The sequence below is a fragment of the Nicotiana attenuata genome, unplaced genomic scaffold (genome assembly GCF_001879085.1).
Source record: "Nicotiana attenuata strain UT unplaced genomic scaffold, NIATTr2, whole genome shotgun sequence".
Taxonomy (NCBI): domain Eukaryota; kingdom Viridiplantae; phylum Streptophyta; class Magnoliopsida; order Solanales; family Solanaceae; genus Nicotiana; species Nicotiana attenuata.
Window position 1 is genome coordinate 54,024 of NW_017673694.1, and position 20,187 is coordinate 74,210.

Consider the following 20,187-nt stretch of genomic DNA (forward strand, 5'->3'; position numbering starts at 1 on the left):
TTTTGAATTAAGAATAATATTTTCAATTACATTATTATAAAAATAATTATTATTGAAAAATAATGTTTTAGAAACTAAAATTTTAAGAAAGAAATATTTTTTAAGAGATACCAGCACACAAAATAAGAGTACAAGTAGTAGTAAAAGAGTTAAGTCTTATCCAAAGAGTCATTCGTTGTCTCAATATTTGATTGTTTTGCCATAAATATGAGTTATTATTTTGCTTCCTCACTAATTTTAGGATCCAATGACACCGGCAACAAAAAAGAAAAATAGAAGAAATGGTTAATTTTTTTCACGTAGTTAATATCCAATGATTATCTATATTTACTGAGAAAGTGTAAATTTTAAGATTATTTACATACAATCCAAATAACTTAAATATTTGACATGATTAGTGTCCGCGCATCCGCGCGGGTACTAATACTAGTTTAGACAAAATAATAGAAATCTTTCCATTAATAGAATTACCAATTTAATGTGGAGCAAGAACTAAGTTCCTCTTTTTAATTTATAGTAGATACGATATAGCTTTCAAGTCAAATTGCTAATTATAATATCAGTAATGAGAGAGACTAATCGGTTGCCATAGATAATATTTCAGTAATTTTATACACTAAAGTTCAATATTTGCAAATATTGGTTAGACCATCAGTTCGCAAATATTATAAACTTCAGTGTTCAAAATTCTGTTTTTCTTTTTTTTTGGGGGGGTGGGAGGTGGGGTGGGGGGAGGGAGGGTAAATGAAAATCATATTTAAGATAATAACGAGTTTCACTTACAAATCTTCAGAGCTTTTTTTTTTCTTTTTCCAAGTGAAGTTTATGTACAAGCACAACTCAATTTGAATATTCTTCTTTTATACGTCAAACAAATATTATATTGGCCGAAGACATCCCGCGTTCACACAGGGCATAAGGAAGGGCCGCACCTTAAGGGGTGTGATGTAAGCAACCTATCCTAATGCAACATTAGTGGCTGCTTCCACGGCTCGAACCCCGGACTTATAGGTTACGCATAGACAACTTTACAGTTGCTTCGAGGCTTCGTTCAAACAGATATTATCTGAACGCCTATTAAATTGTGATAAAATAAATAGGATTGACAAAATCCATTCACTTCTCAGAGTTATGATTGCCAGCTGAGCCAACATACTTTTCTGAAATGACTCCCATCGCATTCTCATTCTTATGAAAGAAGCAGATATTGAATAAACCAATTCACAAATAAACATAAAGCAAACGACAGTGTCAAACCAATACATTTACCTACTGCCAATAACAGTCTATTCGTCCAAACTGTTTTCCACATAAGAAACAAGAGAAATGTAACAAACTAGCAAATCAAGCACATGATCGCTGCCTCACCTATTTCACCAGCTCCAACCGCACCTCGGCACTTGGAGGTTTGGAGTTGGAGGTGGGGGAGGTCTGCTGAAAAAAATGGTGAAATAGAGAGGTGCCTCGTACAAATAAGCACATGACTATTGTTGCTTCGACCAAAGGCGGAGCCGGGATTTTGAAGCTTATGGGTTCGGGATTCTACTTCTTTTAAGTAACCTTCAAAATTAATAATTGTGTACATATTCAATCAATTTCACAAGACAAATACAAGTTTGGACCAAAGTTATTTGGGTGTGACCGAACCCGTAGCCAATACACTAGCTCCGCCATAGGCTTCAACTCTTTAACAAACTTCATCTAACCGCAGTATTGGCCCAAGCAGTGTTGGGGTTTGCTTTGTTCTCTGTCCTCTAACAAGAAACTCTTATACCTGCTAAGCAGGTGCCACCATTCCTGCTTGACAAGGGCGAAAGAGATGGGGAGGAATGTGCCCTTGAACAGAAGACTCTACTCCTTACCGTAGTTATTCAGGTTGCCACATCCATGGCAGTAAGTCTATTTGAATCTTCAATAAAGTTGAAGACTATTTGGATCTTCACAAAAGGCTCTCCAAGATTGATGATGCCAAGTGCCATTTCCGCCACGGCTATTATCTCTCTTGAAGCTATGAATTACCAGGAAGTCTCATGTGCTTATTTGCAGTTGGAGCAACCGATCGCAAGAAAGCAGTAGATTCTCCACCACCTGGTGTCCTGATAACTTCTCCTTCCAAACCTATGTGGATGCAGGAAAAATGCGCCAGATCCACCTGAGACAAGCAAGAATCAAATATTCAGTTGTTTTGCATCACCTAGAGAGAGCACCATGAACCACTTAAATTGATCAATGGCCAACACGTTATTAGAATATCAAGTGAATATGTGTCAAAGTCATCCATGTCTAGATTCACACAGGAATAAGGAAATTTTTAAAGAATATTCTATAGGCTACCTTTTCTGGATAACCAATATTCTATAGGATACCTCAGCATATTCTTTCTTTAATTTTAGAATATTTACTTACCAAGTTAATGAGAAGCTTCTTTTTCTATTTTCACACTCGTGTTACAGGAAGTCCACTGATATATCGTCACCTGCACTGAGTCTCTTGATAACTAGATTATCCATATGTCATAAGATAGCATACTACTATTTCATGTAACATGGATTGATAAGATTAGGTACTGGTACAAAACTATCGATTTGGCAACATGGACGATATGATCATCAAGTTGCCTACAATCAACGATGAATGAGCTAACCATGCACTACCACACAAAGCAGAACAGGAAACAAGGAAAACTAAGAAAATAAAGAGAGATGGAACACCAGGCAGAGCAGTCTTGTCCAAATACCTTTGTCCTTTCTTATTTCACCTTTGGAAGTAATGGCTCTATTATGATCAAAGCAGTTACTCCCAAAATTTAGGAAATGCATTAACTGACTGCGTAAAGAAATTAAGCGCACCTAATAATTGATCAAGTATAAATTGTTTCCCTTCCATTCTTTAAAGGATGGACAGGGAGTGGTTGGGAAGCTGTACTCAAGACTTGCCTTGGTCCCAAATTTTAGCTACTGTCTGCTGCAAATTTTCCCTGGATGCCATCAGTGTCAGCAATTGAGAACCCAATAGGAATTCAGTGTGCCCATGAAAAGAGTATCTATTTGAGATGCATCTGCTGACGCACGATTCTGAACTGTGGACTACTACCTGCAAGGAACAAAGTGTAGTGGGAAAGAGATAATCAGAAACCACATTATCCAATCCTTCATGTTTCCTGACCTTATCTTTCCCTGTTTGTCACAAAAAGTTTTCCCAGGCTCACTCCTTTGGTTTAGGTAATGCTATCAGTTATACAAGACATACATTACTGAGAGGAAAACCAAAAGATAACGGAGTTTGAGATAAACCACTTAATTCATTTTATTCCTCAATCAGCATCTCTCCAAGTAGCTCCTCGCCAACTTGTATTCTTTCCTGCAGTAGCGGGAAAAGCAATTTGACAAATAGTCTAAGACAGAAAATGAAGCCAATAAAGAAGACAAGGACCATTAAAACAGAAGGAAACTGGCGCACTATTTGTTAAAAAGGAAAAAGGAAAAATAAGTCAACTTAGCTGTTTCGATTAATGCATCAACCTCGTCATAAATAAATCCAGATTGTGTAAGAGCACCAACAGCACAAAGAATTGACTATCCCACTAGAGAAAACGAAAGGACAGCACATGGCTAAGCTCTAGGTATGTGCAATTTACTATAATTGCGCACACAAAGCATGTTCAGATAAATCAGTAAATGAACTTGTTAATGGCATTTCTTCACCTTGGAATGTCCAATCGTCACATTCCAGCTTTAAACTCCAAAAGAGACACTCAGCACCACTTCCCATACCTTCTCTCTTCTTCTACGGAAGTCTAAAACAACTTCTGGTAAAGGAGAGTATCACCGAAGTATTTCCTCCAATCACCAAAATCAGAGACCAAAAAGCGACTGGGCATTTAAGGTTACTATTGCATTCGTGCATAAATTTATTGGTAAAATAAAAGGTTTCCATGAAAGGAAAGTTCCTATTTGTATCCTAGCAGCCTCTTGGTGCTTTGTGGATAACACATACATATTTATCAATAAAAGTTTCAGAGGACAAAAAAACAGTAAACTTAAATAAATTGGCAATAATCCAATTGGTTTGGTTGGTCTATTTATTTTTCTGCCTGTTTAAAGAAACTATTGCATGGAATGGATATACCGGATTTATGTAGTGAATCCCAATAGTTTGGTTTTAAAGTATAGTTATTGATGTTCTCATATTACTTTAATGCTTAAGCTATTGAGTAGCAAAAAGAGATTTTAGATGAGAAAAACAATATCAATTTGCTATGCTTTTATCCTCAAACTAAAAGGAAACAAAATAAAACAAGGCTCAATTAGTTTGGTTGGTCTGATAATTACCCCAAACCAAAGTAAAACTGCAAGCAACAAAAGGATAGTTATACACAACGGCTTCCAGAAATTGCTAGAAGTCTAGAATGACATATGTGACCAGATTAGAGCATAACTAGCGAATTTGAGATGAAATTGCAAGTCAGGCAACACTTACTAGTTCACCAGTAATCTTTACAGGAGCAAACTCCATCTTTGAAATGGTGGAATCTCTTTATATCTCTTAACACAATCACCCTTTGACTGATCTTGCTGACGTACTTCATTAGCGAATGGCAGTCGCCACACACTCTAAGATTCTTCACAATCATAATGATCTCACCAGGACCAGTACTAATGAGACCAAAAGCAAGTGCTAACTTTTCACTATGACTTCCCAAGGCTCCTTCCTTCTCTTCCTCATCAATGTTATGAAGCACCCACTCGGTTTCAGGCATGTAACCGTGTTGTTTAGCTCCCATAATAATTTCCTCCAATTTCGAGTATATCTCCTGCTTACGTGTATGAGCATTATCACCAGCAACAAATGTATGCAACTGACCATCCACCTCCATCGAACTCCATCCAGGATCCTTGTCAATATTTTTGTTCTTCATTGAACTTCTAACTCTTTCCACATCATCCCATCTCCCCGCTCCTGCATAAACATTAGATAGAAACACATGACCCCCAGCATGCTTTGGATCAAGCTGCAGGAGCTTCTGTGATGCAACTTTTGCCATTTCAATGTTCTTGTGAGCTCTGCAAGCAGAAAAAAGTGCACCCCAAATCACATAATCTGGCTCTAAGGGCATACTTTCGATAAATTTAAAGCCCTCATCCAATCGGCCAGCCCTGCCAAGTAGATCTACTACTACAGCATAATGTTTCATAGTGGGCTCAATTGAGCACTCGCGCTGCATGCTATCAAAGATTTGAAGGCCCTGATCCACCCATCCAGCGTGAGAGCATCCAGTTAAAACAGCAAGGAAAGAAACTCCATCAGGTTTGATTCCTGCAACCATTAGAAAGAAAAAAAAAGTTTTAATTTTTCAAACAATTTTCTAGTTAATCCAAGTAACTCGATGGACAAAAGAATATATGGAAACTACCAGCTAATCTCATCTGTTCAAAACACCTAAGAGCTTTATCTACATGTCCATGAATTGCCCAACCCCATATCATTATACTCCACGTACGAATATCCTTCTCCTTCAATCCACTGAAAACCAGGCCTGCAGACTCAATATACCCGCATTTCGCGTACATATCAAGCAAAGCATTACCAACTGCTACGTTCAAATGGAGCCTATTGTTCGAAATATTTTCATGAATCTTTCTCCCTGCCTCTAGTGCCCCAGTTTTTGCACAAGCAGAAAGTGCAGATACAACTGTTAAACCATTCGGCTTTGTACCTTCTTCCACCATCTTGAAAAACAAATCCAGCGCCTTTTGGTGCAATCCATTTAGTGTTAACCCGTGAATCATACAAGTCCAAGAAACCACATTCTTTTCCACCATCCCATCAAAAAGTTCCATCGCTTTATCCACCTCCCCATTCCTCAACAGCCCACTAAGCAAAGTATTCCAAGAACCTGCATTCCTCTCGGGCATTTCCTCAAACAACGCCAACGCCTTACTCACCTGTCCAGTCTTACAACACCCATTAATCGCGACGTTCCACAAAAGCACGCTCTCAGCCTTATTTCTCTCAGGACTTTCATCAAACAGCTGGAGTGCGAAATCCACCAACTCAACTTTCACATACATTTCAACCAAACAAACCCGGACAAACACATCGTACTCCAATCCCATCTTTAAAACCTCACAATGCACACTCCCACCAACTCCTTTTTCACCTAATGCCGTTAATGATTTCAACACGAACGGGTACGTAAGCCTATCAGGCTTAACACCCATCTTAAGCATTAGCTTAAAATATCCAATTGATTTTTCAAAACAAGAGTTCTCCTTCAATCCTCTAATTAAAGCATTAAACAAATACAAATTCGGACCACGAAAACAACTAAAAACAGACAATGCATAGTCAATGGATTTGCGTAAAGAAGCTGAAGATATCAGCTGAGTAATGATTCTGCTATTTGATGATAAGTTTTGGCGAATAATTTGGGCATGGATTTGTTGAAGTTGATGGGTATTTTTGCAATAGTGAATTAGAGATATGAAATGGGTTTCATTCAGATTTTCATTATTATTGTTCTTAGAGCATGATGATTTATTAGGTGGTGGGGAATTGAGGATTTTGGGAGATTTTTTAGGAAGTTTGAGATTAGGAATTACTTTCATTTTTGAACAGAGATTGGTTGTAACAGTAAAAAGCAACAGATTCAGAAATGAGAAGGAAAAATGGAAGTAATGCTAGTGCAATGGTGGCGGAAAAAGAATACTAGTAGTAGTACAGTGGTGGACGGAGAGTGATGAAAGATTCCTCTTTTTAAAAAATAAAAAATAATATTCCCGGTATTTAAAAAAATAATAATAATTACAGTTTAAATTATTGAGTAGTTGCGAATAAAAAATAAAAAAAGAACGTAAATATAACTGCAAACTATAGGAGAACATGTTTTGGACCGAGTAAATTGTAATTCAACGGTTAATTTTTCCACAAATATTTGCCCAATTTGTCAAATGCCTACTGAAACTGAAAGGAGTAGCTTTTTAAGAGAAAAAAATTAAATAGTATAAATTAAAAACATTACTTGATTTATTCACTTGTTAGAAAGTATTACGTGAACTCTGATGATATTTAAAAAAAAATAAATTATGACTATTTTCCTTTGAATGCATAGGTTGGTAAGACGTGATTGATCATATTATCTAATGATTCAGAAAATAAATGTGCATGCACGAGTGCATGTGTCAACCTTTCACAAACAAACAAAAATATCTTTTTGAACTAGCAAGGTATCTCTCTTGAACGTTTAATTTAATTAATACTCCAGTATTTGGCGCAATAATATTAGCTTTGATAAAAAGAATAAATGACTTACTTTTCCCAAAACGCCAAATATTTTAAAACAAATTCAATTTACCAAACGACTAATACTTGAAACTAGAAGGAGGATAAGATGCGGGAGGCGTACATGGTACAACTCATGTTTACCGAGGACATGACCCTTAATATGAGGGTGTGGAGGTCGAAAAATAGGGTAGAAAGTTAGTAGGTAGTCAAACGTTTTACTTTTCTTTCCTGTACCAGTAGTTTTAGTGTTAGTATGGTATCTTTTTATTCTAAGATTGCTATTACTACCTACTGTTTTTGTTGCAACTGCTTCTTTGCATCTTTTCTTTAGCCGAGAGTCTGTCAGAAACAACCTCTCTACCTTCCCAGGGAAAGGGTAAGGCCCTCCCCCGACCCCACTTATGGAAATTTATTGGTTGTTGTTGTTGTATCAAGCGTCAGCCCCCATACATGATCTTACGACTTTGCAAATTTTGGTAAACAGTTGCCCGGGCCTGGTCACTGCGACCCCCTTTGTGAGGAGGCACCCCTTCTCCCGAAGTTACGGGGCTATTTTACCAAATTCCTTAGAGAGAGTTGTCTCGCGCCCCTAGGTATTCTCTACCTACCCACCGGTGTCGGTTTCGGGTACACATACATACACTTTGACGTCTTCTACTAACATGCATCATGCAAAGCTAAACAAAAATAAACACGACTCTTAAAGAAAAATACATCTGTAGGCTGTAGCTACAAGATAATTCAGAAAGGAGAAAAAACTTTCCAATCTCATCACCAGTACTGATTAAAATCTCTGCACAATCTCAATCCACATATTAAAGAGAAACCATGTCATACTTAGAGTTTTGTATATAACCTTTACAGTTGAAATCTTTTTCTTTACCTAATGTATGGATCATAATTCATAGGATTCAAAAGAAGGGATTTTTAATTGCACTGTTCAACTCATGTCCAGCTGAATAAAGCACATCCATGTCCACTTTTTCTCTTGGCAAGTACAAGAATTCACCCCCTTCAATTTTTTCGAATCCACATAGCTCAAGAAATTCGATGCCTCCTCGTAATTTGCCAACCCTATCCTGTAATCAAAATGTCAAAACAGGATTTTAAGTGTCATGAAACAACCCTTTTTTTAAATGGAAAAGTGTCATGAAACTACTTTTGGCTGAGGTATCTATCATAAATTCATAATTATAGAGTTCTGAGAACATTTTCAAGAATCCTATAAATTCAACATGATTCTACGTAGCTGATATAATCTACAAGTAGGTGGCGATGAACATAGCCAACCAACCAACACTCCCATACAGCGGCAAATGCAGAATTTAGACATTTTGAATTGAGAGAGTGAGTTCTGAAAGATATAACAAACTCTTATCTATAATTGTTCTTCGCACGTGTATATAAAGTTTGACCGAAGCGTTGGAATCTGCCAAATTGGCAAACCCGTGGTTGGATCCCCCACTGCTCCCGTAGACCCTTTTGAGAACAACTCGAAACAAAAGATGGGGAAAAAGGAGTGTGGGGTATTAAAAATGGATCAAGGTAATAGTCTTTATGGAGCTTGGGAGCTGACTTAGCGTTAAAACATTCTGAACCACCGTAAACCTGCCTTCCACCCCTTCACTACTATAAGGAATTATATGACCTCGAGCTCTAACGATTTTATAAAAAATAAGGATAACAGGAGCTTTCCTCTTGACTGAATTTAAAGGTTAGGGATGAGCACAACTTATAAGTAAATAAAAAGCAAAAACAATGGCCACACTCGCTTTTAATTCATAAATACTCACATGGAAAGCAGCATTACTGAGTCTAATTTTACGGTATTTCTCCTCATCTGGATTTGTCGCCACATTCTTAGCATAAGTTAACAGTGTGTTGAAAGAGTTCTTGACTTTGGCCTCATCATCCTAGTCCACCAAAGGAAAATCAACAAAAAATCAGTTTAAAACAATAAAAGATTGAAAGGACAATTCATTCAATTGTGGAACAAAGCCACACAAAGTAATAGAAGACTCGAATAATAGGCCATCTCAGTTCCTAAGTGTGTTTGTTGTTGGAAGACTCTTGTTATTGTATACTTCAAAAACTTCAGCGTTTTATTAAAGGTCCACTAGAGCCCTTATGGCGCTAACTATGACTATGAGAAAGAAGAGAAAGTTGGACGTAAAATAGCAGAAACATTACCATGTGATTTTGTTTGATAGTCCGGAGGCACTCACTCATATGCTCTGCTTTTGTAGCTGGACTGACTGGCAATGAACTCTACAGCATTAATTTAAAAACAACTTGAGTAGAGGGACAAGCATGTATGAATTGAAGCAAAACCATATCCGCAGATTTCAATAGCACAAGTACACACCTTTTCTTCCTCCAAAAGAGGTCTTAAAAGTTTCATGAGAGATGGATTTCGTGGTGGCAAACCAAGCAGTTTTCTGGTTTCTGCCTGCGAAATAAATATATTTGTTCATCAGATGCCACTTGATTGATCTGGATGAGGTGTAACATGGTCATCAACACATTAGCTAAGTTGATCGTAAAAAGCAAGAATGTGCATATTCTGAATATGTTTGTGCATGAACTGACATTCACCGATACATTTCACTTTCAAAGACAAAAATAAGAATAACAAACAAAAGAAAGATCCAAATCAAGGGAAAAAAACAAATAGGATTACGTGATCCACATTACACCTTATATCTTCCTAAACATACCAAATCCTACAATTTGCCCGCATCCTTGTCATTGCCCTTTTCGTTCTATAAATTCGGAACAACAAACAAAGAAAGATTAGGTTGTATCTTCCTAGACAGTTCAAATTCATTTTCTGCAAATGATCAACCTCATTGTATCCATTTTTAAAGCTTCTATTTTCTTTCAGTTAAAGAATGCAAGTATTTAGTAAAATAAGAGTGGAGTGCATTACAGGTGCATAATGTGCACCATAGTAAGAAAAATAAGGCAATAATTTGTTCGATAAGTAATCAAAGATTTTGTAAATTCTTGTACTAAGACAGCGCGACAAGGTGTAATTACAGGTTGTGTAGATCCCGGACTGTGTCGAAAGTTGCATCATCTACCATTACTAGGTTGCACCAAAAATCTAGCACAACAATACATCTTTGTTTAAGGCTATGAATATTTCTCCTATTGCCTTAAAAAATTCTGCTATTTCTTTCAAGCCAAACAGTCCCACAAAATGGCTTGAGGCATTACATACCTCTTTAAGGCAATAATTTACATACTTCTGTTAAGAATATATTCATTGTTTAGTATCCAAGTAAACTCAGGAAATCCTACCACCCCAAACCCAAAACCTTAAAAGGTAAAAAGGGTGTAATCTTAATGCAAACAGAAAAATAACAAGTTGCCTTATAGATCGTATTGGAAATTTAAAAAGTCAATCTCAATCACAAAATTACCAAGTAATTAAAATTTCCTCATTTGCTAGTTAGTGTCTGTTTACAATACAGTGAAAGTAGCCACAACAGTACGGTTTTCAGATATTATGTTTCACTACTCCTTGACCTGGTGAATCACAATTTCAGGTCACAACAGGTTACAAAGAGCAATAATGCCAATGCAGCTTATTAAAAAATAAACCGGTAAAAATCTGACAGCAAAAGGTCAAAGCAAGATATAAGCTCACTGCCTGAGTAATTATAGCACACCGAAAGGATAATTAGTAGTGTGGGGAAAGTCTCACCCTAGAATGTTTACCGAAAATCGATAGGAAAAGTACAAGTTCTCATACCTGAACGCAAAAGGATATTTGTCAATCTGTACGAAATGCAAATTTTCATTTCTAGCCGTTTAGACTGTCTTCTAGCCATTTAGCAATCAGCATAACTTACTGACACGTTCTTAGCAGAATCAAAATTCTTAGACACATTACGACTTTTTACCTTAATAATTTCTTCGAATTGCTGACGAAGTTTCTCCGTGGCTCTTCTTTCTTCCTCTTCTGCCACCTCTGCTGTCTTGTCCTGAAATTTAGTATGTCCAGTCCTCTTCGCATGAAAATCAAACTCCTTCATAAATCAAAACCCAAAAGTTCCCATAAGCTGCATGTAGAGGCTATACCAACTATTGAAAATAATACCGTAATTTAACTATTGGAACTCCTATCAAAACTAAGGCGTAGTTTGATTAGCAGACACACTATATACGAATTACAGTACATGGATCGGACTGCACCTTAATGTATGAAGCATAATCTAAAACATGTGCTTGTTTTAAATTGAAAGTTTGTTTCAAATAATACCCTCACCTAATATTACATTGCTTCATCTAATCTAGTATTGGTATCATACACGACTAGACATTATTATGTAATATAATCAAAATTTTTATTTTAAGTAGAAACCTTAAATTACATGAGACGAATAATGTAATCCTGCGTTCCTCCTCTAAACACGGAAAGTTTGATATAAACACTTCAATAATGTTATGACAAACATTTTTTGAAACAAATGAGAGATGGTTAATTAAACAGGTAACACTTTAAGGGAAACTTTTTCCATTTTACGAGGTCTTATGCAGGAATTGCAAATTCATGTACTGTTTTTTCATATCATATTTGCTATAAAATAATATGAAAGCTACATCATAATTGATGCAAGAATTATTAATATTGAAACCAAAGAAAGGGAACCAAACACCCAACACTAATGTGGAATATTCCAAGATTATTTCACGTAACAAGACGACCACTAATAAAAATTAGGCCTAGATTTCCAAGAATTGCAATGGCAACATTCTCTAGCTTTATCAATGGTTCAATTTTCATAGTAGTACTTAGTAACTGGAATCATCAAGACTTAAAGTATTAGGCTTAGCTACAGAATTCAGCTGCACTGCAATGTATATGTTTTCGAGCTATATACTGCATTCAATTGTCTCCCGAGCTAGGAGAGAAAGTTCCAAGTACCTTAGGTCTGTTATACAAGGGAATGGGGAGATCGACGAGGATGTCACACATCGTATTGGGTCGGGATGGATGAAATGGAGGCTTGCTTCCGGTGTTCTGTGTGATAAGAATGTGCGCCAAAACTTAAAGGTAAGTTCTATAGAGCGGTGGTTAAACCGACTATGCTATATGGGGCGGAGTGTTGGCCAGTCAAGAACTCCCATGTACAGGAGATGAAGGTGATTGAAATGAGGATGTTGAGATGGATGTGCAGGCATACAGGTTGGATAGAATTAGAAATGAAGTTATCCGGGACAAGGTTGGAATGACCCCTATGGAGGATAAGATTCGGGAGGCGAGACTTAGATGGTTCGGGCATGTTAAGAGGAGAGGCATTGATGCTCCGGTGAGGAGGTGTGAGAGGCTGGCGTTGGAGGGCCAACGGAGAGGTAGAGGCAGGCCGAACAAGTATTGGTGTGAGGTAATTAGGCGAGATATGGCGTTGCTGCAGCTGACTGAGGACATGAGCATAGATAGGAAGGTGTGGAGGTTGAGAATAAAGGTAGAGGGTTAGGTAATCGAGTGTTGTCCTTGTTTGTCACAGTATCTTTGATACATCTCTTAGTGTCCTTCGGTTTCTTCTTTTTATCCCTAGATTGATGTTATTTCTTATTGTTGCTTTGTTTCGGTTTTCTATTTGCATTATTTAGTGTTAGTTTTGTATTTTCGCTTTGGTTGTCAGATTGGTTTGCTTGTTATTGCCTTTTCCCTTTTGTCTCCCTGAGCTGAGGGTCTACCGAAAAAAGCCTCTCTGCCTTTTAAAGGCAGGGGTAAGGTCCGCGTACATTCTACACTCTCCATATCCCACTTGTGGGACTACATTGAGTTTGTTGTTGTTGTTGTAATTCTCATAACTGCATAACCATAACTATCAGCATCCCTAACTGCCATTAAAGTTAAGAATGTTAGGTGCAATTATTCCCAAAATTGCATCAGCTACATTCTAGAAGCTATAGCAACAATTCACTAGCACATCAAAACTCCCATTGAAATTCATAGTATAATGCGTATTATCATCGAATTGCAGGGTCTGCATTCATAAGTTACTTATATCTACAGTTCATCGTATTGCTACGTCTACATCAGGGGCAGATCTACAATGTAAGCTATGGGTTTGGCCGAACCCAGTAGCTTTGTCCTAGACACCAGTGTTATCAAAGGCGAAAAGCGCAAAAAAGCTCTAAGGCCTGTTGGGGCTTTAAGCGCAAAGCGCAAATAAAGCGTGGGCTTTAATGAAAAAAGGAGCAACTGGAGAAAAAGTAAAATTATGTATATGTAGTCAAAGATCAATAATTATAAGCATGAATAACAAACATATGGACAAAAAAATTGGAAAAAAAAATTACGATAAAGTGAAATATCAATTGTTTAGTGTCCCCTTTTTAGGATCACTCATTGGCAAGGGAAATTATGCCTTAGAGCCTTGATGCCACACTGAAGCGCCCACAAAGCGAGGCGAAGCGCTCAACATGTTCAGAGCCTCGCTTCAGGGCTTAAGCGCGCTTTAAGCGCGCCTTTGACAACACTACTAGACACTATTTTAGTGTTAAGAACTTTCACTAAATATACAAAAATATTAAATCTCGAACGTATTTATTAATACTCGAGATCGCGGTCCTAGACCTTTCGAACCGATAAAGTTCAAATCTTGAACCTGCCTCTCATCTGCATTCATAAGCTACATCTAAAGTGTAGTTGTCGCATAGCATAACATATAACAATTATAACAACTAGAATTCCCGATTTTTCATCCAAAGTTACGCTATTCTTATTAGTTATCATCAATTTAATCATTCCATGAACTACGCTTCAATCACAAACTTATCAAAAATATCTCATCCAAATTTTGAGTATCAGCCCTACATTCACACAAGATATCATAATAATCTGAAGAAGTACATCTTAACTAATACAGTTTTTGAGCTCGAAACATGGAATTTCTTATCATCATGAGTTTAAGTTTTGTACGAAGACCGTGTATTAACGTTTTACGCTATCAGGTTAAGCTACCTGCAATAACAGCTAACTGTTTAAAATAAGCATGATTTAGTAACTTGAAAATACAGAAAACAACATGCAATAACATGTTAAATATGATAGTGTAAAAATTCTTTAAACTATCCGTGTATACACAGGTGGAGACAGGATTTGAAGCTTACTAGTTCATAATTCTAGTCACTTTTAGTTACTTGATTCTAAAGTAATTATTTGTGCGTATTCAACGTCTTTCTTAAGACAAGCACAAGGTTTAAATCAAAGTTACCGGGTTCAGCTGAGCCTATAACTTACACACTAGCTCCACCCCTAGGTGTATATAACTTAAACCCATCAATTATTACAAAATATTTTATAACTCAGCCAATGATAAATAAGAATGAAGAAAAAGCAAAAAAAAAAGTATTACGGTTTTACAGCGGCAAGGTTTGCCGCAAGCGGTAAACGAGGTGGCGAATTGGCTCTGTGGACTCGCAGAAGTTGGTGTGGGAAGTGTGCTTAACGTGGCTGTTCAGCTTCTTCTACGGACTTTAGGATAGTTCCGCAGTCACCACATTGCAATAATAATTTCTCTGCCGCCATTGCTGCTGCTCTCTCAATTTGGTTTTCTTGACGGACGGAGTTTTGGGTATTTATAATTTTTTCAGGTTACATCGTTAGCCACTTTTAATTGTTCTATTTAAAAAATAGCCATAATTTATAATGCAGCGTTTTTGGCAAACTTTGGGAGATTTGCACAAATAGGATGATTTTAGGCAATTGTTTATGTTTTGTCTCCAATTTAAGGAAGTTTTGCAAAAATAACCTTAGTGCTACACAACCGAAAGAATTGAAAAAGTATGGTTGTTGACAAACGTTAGACAGACATTTTTTATATTTTGGTGCTAGCCATTTTTAATGGTGCTATTTAAAACATAGCCGCAATTTATAATGTAGGTAGATTTTAACCGGACTAGGCAATTTGTACAAATAGGATTGATTTTAGGCCATTGTTTGTAAGGAAGGACAAAAACTTAATACATATTGGATCAAGCACTAGTTTTAGTGGACAATAAATTTCATATGTGTTGTACACACATTTATTGAAGATCCAATCTTATTTTTGTTCATAAATCAGCAAGTGCAAAGAAAATTTGCTTACTTTCTCTTCTTACCTCCCCGGAAATAGGGTCAATTAGTTTTGTAGCTCTTTACAAATTTATTTTAAATTTTATGACATGGAAAATTTATATAATTGTCATAAATTTTTTATATATATGAAAGATTTACTTTTACACTAAGAGATATGTATTTTACATACTAGTCTTAGTGTACGCACGTTGCGCGTGTACTCTGTATAAATAAAAAAAAAACTTTTAAAATAGCATAATTAATTATTCGAAAGATGTATTTGTGTTACATCACTTTATTTTCACTATCTTGATGCGGTTCTGAAGCCAAAGAATTTGATTGCTTGCGGTCTTAGATAATGAGGATAATGATCGTCGAGTGAACCTCTATAAGAAGTTAAAATAATTCTTTCATGTAAAATAAATTTTTTTTTTTTTGCTTTTTTAGTCGGTCAGAATAAACTTATTTCTTTTGTCATTAAAAAAGAATTTTTCTTTTGTCGATTGAAATTGAGATCATTCTGGCGCAAGCAGTCATGTAGCCATGTATTTTGTGATTTGGTTCATAGTATATTCTAACTTCTAACAATTTTTTTTTTTTAAAAATTTGCATGCAGTAAAAATATAATTTGATTATTCATTGTACAATCATGCATGCTTTGAATGTTCTTGGCTCATTGTTTTGGAGAAAATTGGTAAATAAGTATATTTTTACAATTTTCTAAATTTTTTAGCACGCGCACGAAAAATAAAGCTACATATTAATTGTGAAATTACTTCATATCAATAATAATAATAATTAAACAAGTAAACTTTTATAGTATTACTTCTCGTTGATGATGGCAAGGTGTTGTAGCGTTAGTCTTTTTTTTGGCCTTTTAGCTTCGTGTGGGATTCATGTGAATTTTTAGATTTTTGGCAAGGACTTGTTATATTACCTAGCGAAGAGAGAAAATCTAAGTTGAGGAATTTATTATGCACCTAAATATTAGGCTAAGTATTAATTGAAGTTGATTTGAAAATCTTAAATATTAGGAAGTTAATTTAAATTACAATTTAATCCCTTGTGAAATATATTTTTAAAGGAAAAAAGGCGAACGACATTTCGCTAAGGGCCTTCGTGCTTTTAATATAGTATAGATAAGATATCTAAAAATATCTTTTTTAATTTTGAAATTGTAAGGGAATATGATGTACAAATAACCCCGATTAATATAATATTTTCTGTTCTCAATAACTTAAAATAAAAGAAAAGCTGCATAAATAGGAAATACTAATACTATATTTTTTACAATATTCTAATTCCTCTCAGCCTAGACACCATTCCACACCCATTTCAAGAAAGTGATCAAACAAAAGTGGAAAAACTATTCGATCCAAACACAACCCCAAAAAATAAGCAATAAACCCATCTTTCCCCTTTTCAATCTTCTTGATTCTCAAAACCCTAATTCCAATAATTCTCCAAAAATATTTTCTTAGATTTTTCAAAAATGGGATTTTGGGTACCTTAATTTTTCAAGATTTGAAGTACCCATGATGAAAAACCATGATTTTCAACTACCCTTTTTGAATTATTCAAAAATTCAATCAAAATCTTGTTGTTTTTTAGTTGTGAATGGAATCAAAGAAATTAGCTTTAATGCAAAATCAAGAAGACCAAAAAAATGTGAAGTTAGTAATACAATGGGAAGATTATGAACAGGAGTTAGCTCGTTTATGTAGCCTCACATCTGCTCTTAATGAAGCTAAGCAGAAAAAACAATTGGTTCAGCAGAAATTACAGTCCCTTATACAGGTAAATTACTTTTTACTGTTTTTTTTCCTCTGAAGTTTTTGCTTGATTTGAAGATGATGTTGTGGTTGTTTTGAATCTTAGTGAAGAGAAATGAAGTGAACATTAATTGCTAATCATAGGGGCAACAACATTTTTGGTGGACCTTAGTGATATTAATAAATTTGGATTATTTTCAATCACAAGGTAACAACATTCTTCATGAACCTTAGTGATATTAATAAAAAAAGTTCATTTTTTTGGATGAGCTCACCGATACAATACAAGATGAGGTCGCGTGGTGTATGCTATTTCCTGATGATATTGTGCCAATTGACGAAATTAGTGAGGGTGTCAACCAAAAGCTTGAATTATGGAGCACTCTAGAGAGCAAGGGTTTTAGGATAAGTAGAAATAAGACGGAATATATACATTGCGGTCAACATAAGAAGAACAAAATTGAGGTGAGCTTAGACAGGATTGCGTTGCCTAAATGCAAACAATTCAGATAATTAGGCTCGGTGTTCTAAGAGAATAGAATGGAATGATAGATAAAAATGTTACACATAGAATCAATATCAAATTGTTGAAATGGAGAAGTACTATAGGGGTGTTATGTGATAAAAGGATACCCACCAAAATAAAAGGTAATTTGTATAGAACAGTTATAAGACCAACAATGTTATGCGAAAGTGAATGTTGGCAGTTAAAGCTAACGCATCCACAAGATGAGTGTCGTTGAGATGTGAATGTTAAGATACGTGTGCAGTCATACAAAACTAGACAAGATAAAATTAGAGAAGATCTCTTTAGATGGTATAGTCATGTCCTCCATTGACTGTCAAATCCACAGGTTTGAAATGTGAAACTATGATTAGTTAAAAAAATGTTAAAAGAGGACGAGGTAGACCTATAATCACTTGGAAGGAAGTTGCACAATGGAAGTAAAAGATCTATATAGGAGATACCTATTAATTGAGGATGTGCTTTAGTCATGTTAGTACTTTATTTATCTTTTGGAGCTTCTTTGTGTTTACTTTTTACTTCAAAACGATAATAGAATAATGCCTTATTTTAGACCGGAAAACAGTCAGTTAAGTCATCTTAATTGAACCTGGTTAAGTTTTCATGTTCCTATATGACAGTTCTTTGCTTTTCCGAGCTCTTTTGGAGAACAGTATTGATATGCCTTTATGATGTATTAGCTAATATCTTATGCATGGTTTCAGTAAAACCTAAATAAATAAATAAATAAAAACATTTCAAGTTTTTGTTCTTCTCATTCTGTTTTATGCTAAGAAATCACAGTGGGTGACTGCATGACTTTGACAGGTTCTGGAAATCATAATTTGGTTTTGTTTTTCTGTATTTTCAAACTTATAAGGAGAGTGATCCTATTGTAGACTAGGTTGTAAAATACAGTGTAATATACAAGGGTAAGGTTTTCAATGGATTCTTAGTTAAGCAATTGAGTCAGTAAAATGAAAATGAGGAAGTTTCATTGTTTTTAAGTTCTTTATGCCCAAAGTTCAGACTACCAAGTCGACCTGTAATTCTCTTTCTCTGGTGTATATGTACACTGATGTTGGATTACAGGGACTCACTAGATAAGTAACAAGATCAGAAATTTAATTTTAGCTTCAATGTGATTGTGTTGTTTGTTTTGTTTTTTGGTTCTATATGAACAAAAATAACATCTGAAACTTTTGTTAAAATTGTTTGATCAACTTCTCTGAAAGTTTAAGCTGTGAGAGAGTACTCTTTTTTGTTTAACTATATTTTCAACATGCCCCTCATGTGGATGGTTGGGCTGAAGATTGAATTCAGAATCTTCTGATGACACCATGTTGAAATTTGTTTGTTGATAACTGTGATGTCCGGGCCACCTTGTGCCCACCTCAACTAATTGGGAAGGTACTTGCTACCTTCAACCAACACGAATACTGGGTAAGTCTCCACCAAGGCTTGGTCAAAGAAGAAATCACCTAGTATCTTTGTCTCCGCTGGGATTTGAACCTGAGACCTTATGGTTCTCAATATATTTCATTGACCACTAGGCCAAGTTGAATTATGTGATCACCTCATCTAAAACTGGAACATCTCTTGAGAGTCAACTATTTTTCTTCTTTTTTGACATAGTGAAAACCACCCTCCAACAACCCCCCGGGACCATTCGACGATGGCTTTTACCACTTTTCATCATTTCTTCCAACTTCATGGTTAGAGGTGGAGGGTCTTGCCAGTAGGTATCCCGCACTAGTCTCTTGGAGTTAACTACTTCAGACTTGACTAACCTCTCTTTTGATTTAAATGAGTTTAAGGTGCAACAAGAGTGTAAATTTGGATGACAATGTGCTCCTGATTGTGACATTTTATCAAATATTTCCACATTTTTTTGCTAAGTTATCTGAATAAGTAACGGTACCAAGGGAAATATGTAGTCAATTATCACAATTATATTCTTGTAGTACTATAATTGGAACATGGAGTAGCAAAGGAAAGTGGTTATTCTTCTTCTTTAGTCTTAGAGGTACAGCTGTTTCTCTTTTTCTATGGCCTCAACATTGGGTTGGTAAATTCCTGAAGGGAAATTAGATAAAAAGTTAATGTTGAGATTCATACTTTTAGGGCTTCCTCTCTTTCCCCTTTATTCTTACCATTTTGTGCTACTAAATTTTAGAGAAGTGGAGATAATAAGTTGCTTTTTTATGCTTTTGACTTCTATGTTTTGACACTGTCTCTCCTTTCCTTTTTATTTTTTGGGCTTTAATGAATTAGCCCGCTTGTTAGCGGGTGGCGATATGGTTTCCAGGTGGAAGCAGAGTCACTGAGTCGTTCGAATGAGCTTGATGAGATGAAAGAAAAACTGGATTCCAGAAAATTGGTGATGGGAAACATGTCGATGCATTCTAAAGTTGTCAAAGAGAAAGTCAAGAAGCAAGAGGAGCAACTCAGTAATGACATCAGGTCACTGTTGGTTGCAGGGACTTCTCTTTCTGGAGCTAGCAAGCGCTTGCAGGTATCTTAGTATTTCAAAACTGATTATCCCCCCC

At 35.9% G+C, this 20,187-nt stretch overlaps 2 protein-coding genes and 1 pseudogene across 9 annotated transcripts in view; 1 reads left to right on the top strand and 2 right to left on the bottom strand.

Annotated features, from left to right (window-relative positions):
- Nucleotides 1-1,245: 1,245 nt before the first annotated feature.
- Nucleotides 1,246-6,740, bottom strand: LOC109217051 (pentatricopeptide repeat-containing protein At1g04840). 5 transcript variants are annotated; one of them, XM_019381283.1, is made up of 5 exons: nt 5,414-6,740; nt 4,480-5,316; nt 3,301-3,360; nt 2,850-3,093; nt 1,246-2,152 (listed from the first exon to the last, which is right to left on the bottom strand). In XM_019381283.1, exons 1-2 carry the CDS (start codon nt 6,606-6,608, stop codon nt 4,484-4,486), a joined length of 2,028 nt encoding a protein of 675 aa, XP_019236828.1. In that variant the 5' UTR covers nt 6,609-6,740; the 3' UTR covers nt 1,246-2,152; nt 2,850-3,093; nt 3,301-3,360; nt 4,480-4,483. The 5 variants fall into 5 exon arrangements, with proteins under 5 accessions (XP_019236828.1, XP_019236827.1, XP_019236825.1 ...); XM_019381282.1 differs by having other exon boundaries at nt 3,294-3,360; XM_019381280.1 differs by having other exon boundaries at nt 3,166-3,360.
- A 1,244-nt stretch (nt 6,741-7,984) lies between these two features.
- LOC109217048 lies at nt 7,985-14,840 on the bottom strand (annotated as a pseudogene).
- Nucleotides 14,841-16,650: 1,810 nt separating this feature from the next.
- The window catches only part of LOC109217050 (UV radiation resistance-associated gene protein), an 8,457-nt gene continuing 4,920 nt past the window's right edge, over nt 16,651-20,187 (top strand). For 2 of the 4 annotated variants that reach the window (XM_019381274.1, XM_019381276.1), the window contains exons 1-2: nt 16,651-17,158; nt 19,947-20,153. In XM_019381274.1, the coding sequence (XP_019236819.1) occupies nt 16,979-17,158; nt 19,947-20,153 (387 nt within the window). In that variant the 5' untranslated portion in view covers nt 16,651-16,978. Of the gene's footprint in view, nt 17,159-19,912; nt 20,154-20,187 lie in introns of all 4 variants that reach the window. The other 2 variants (XM_019381275.1, XM_019381277.1) reach the window with 2 other exon arrangements.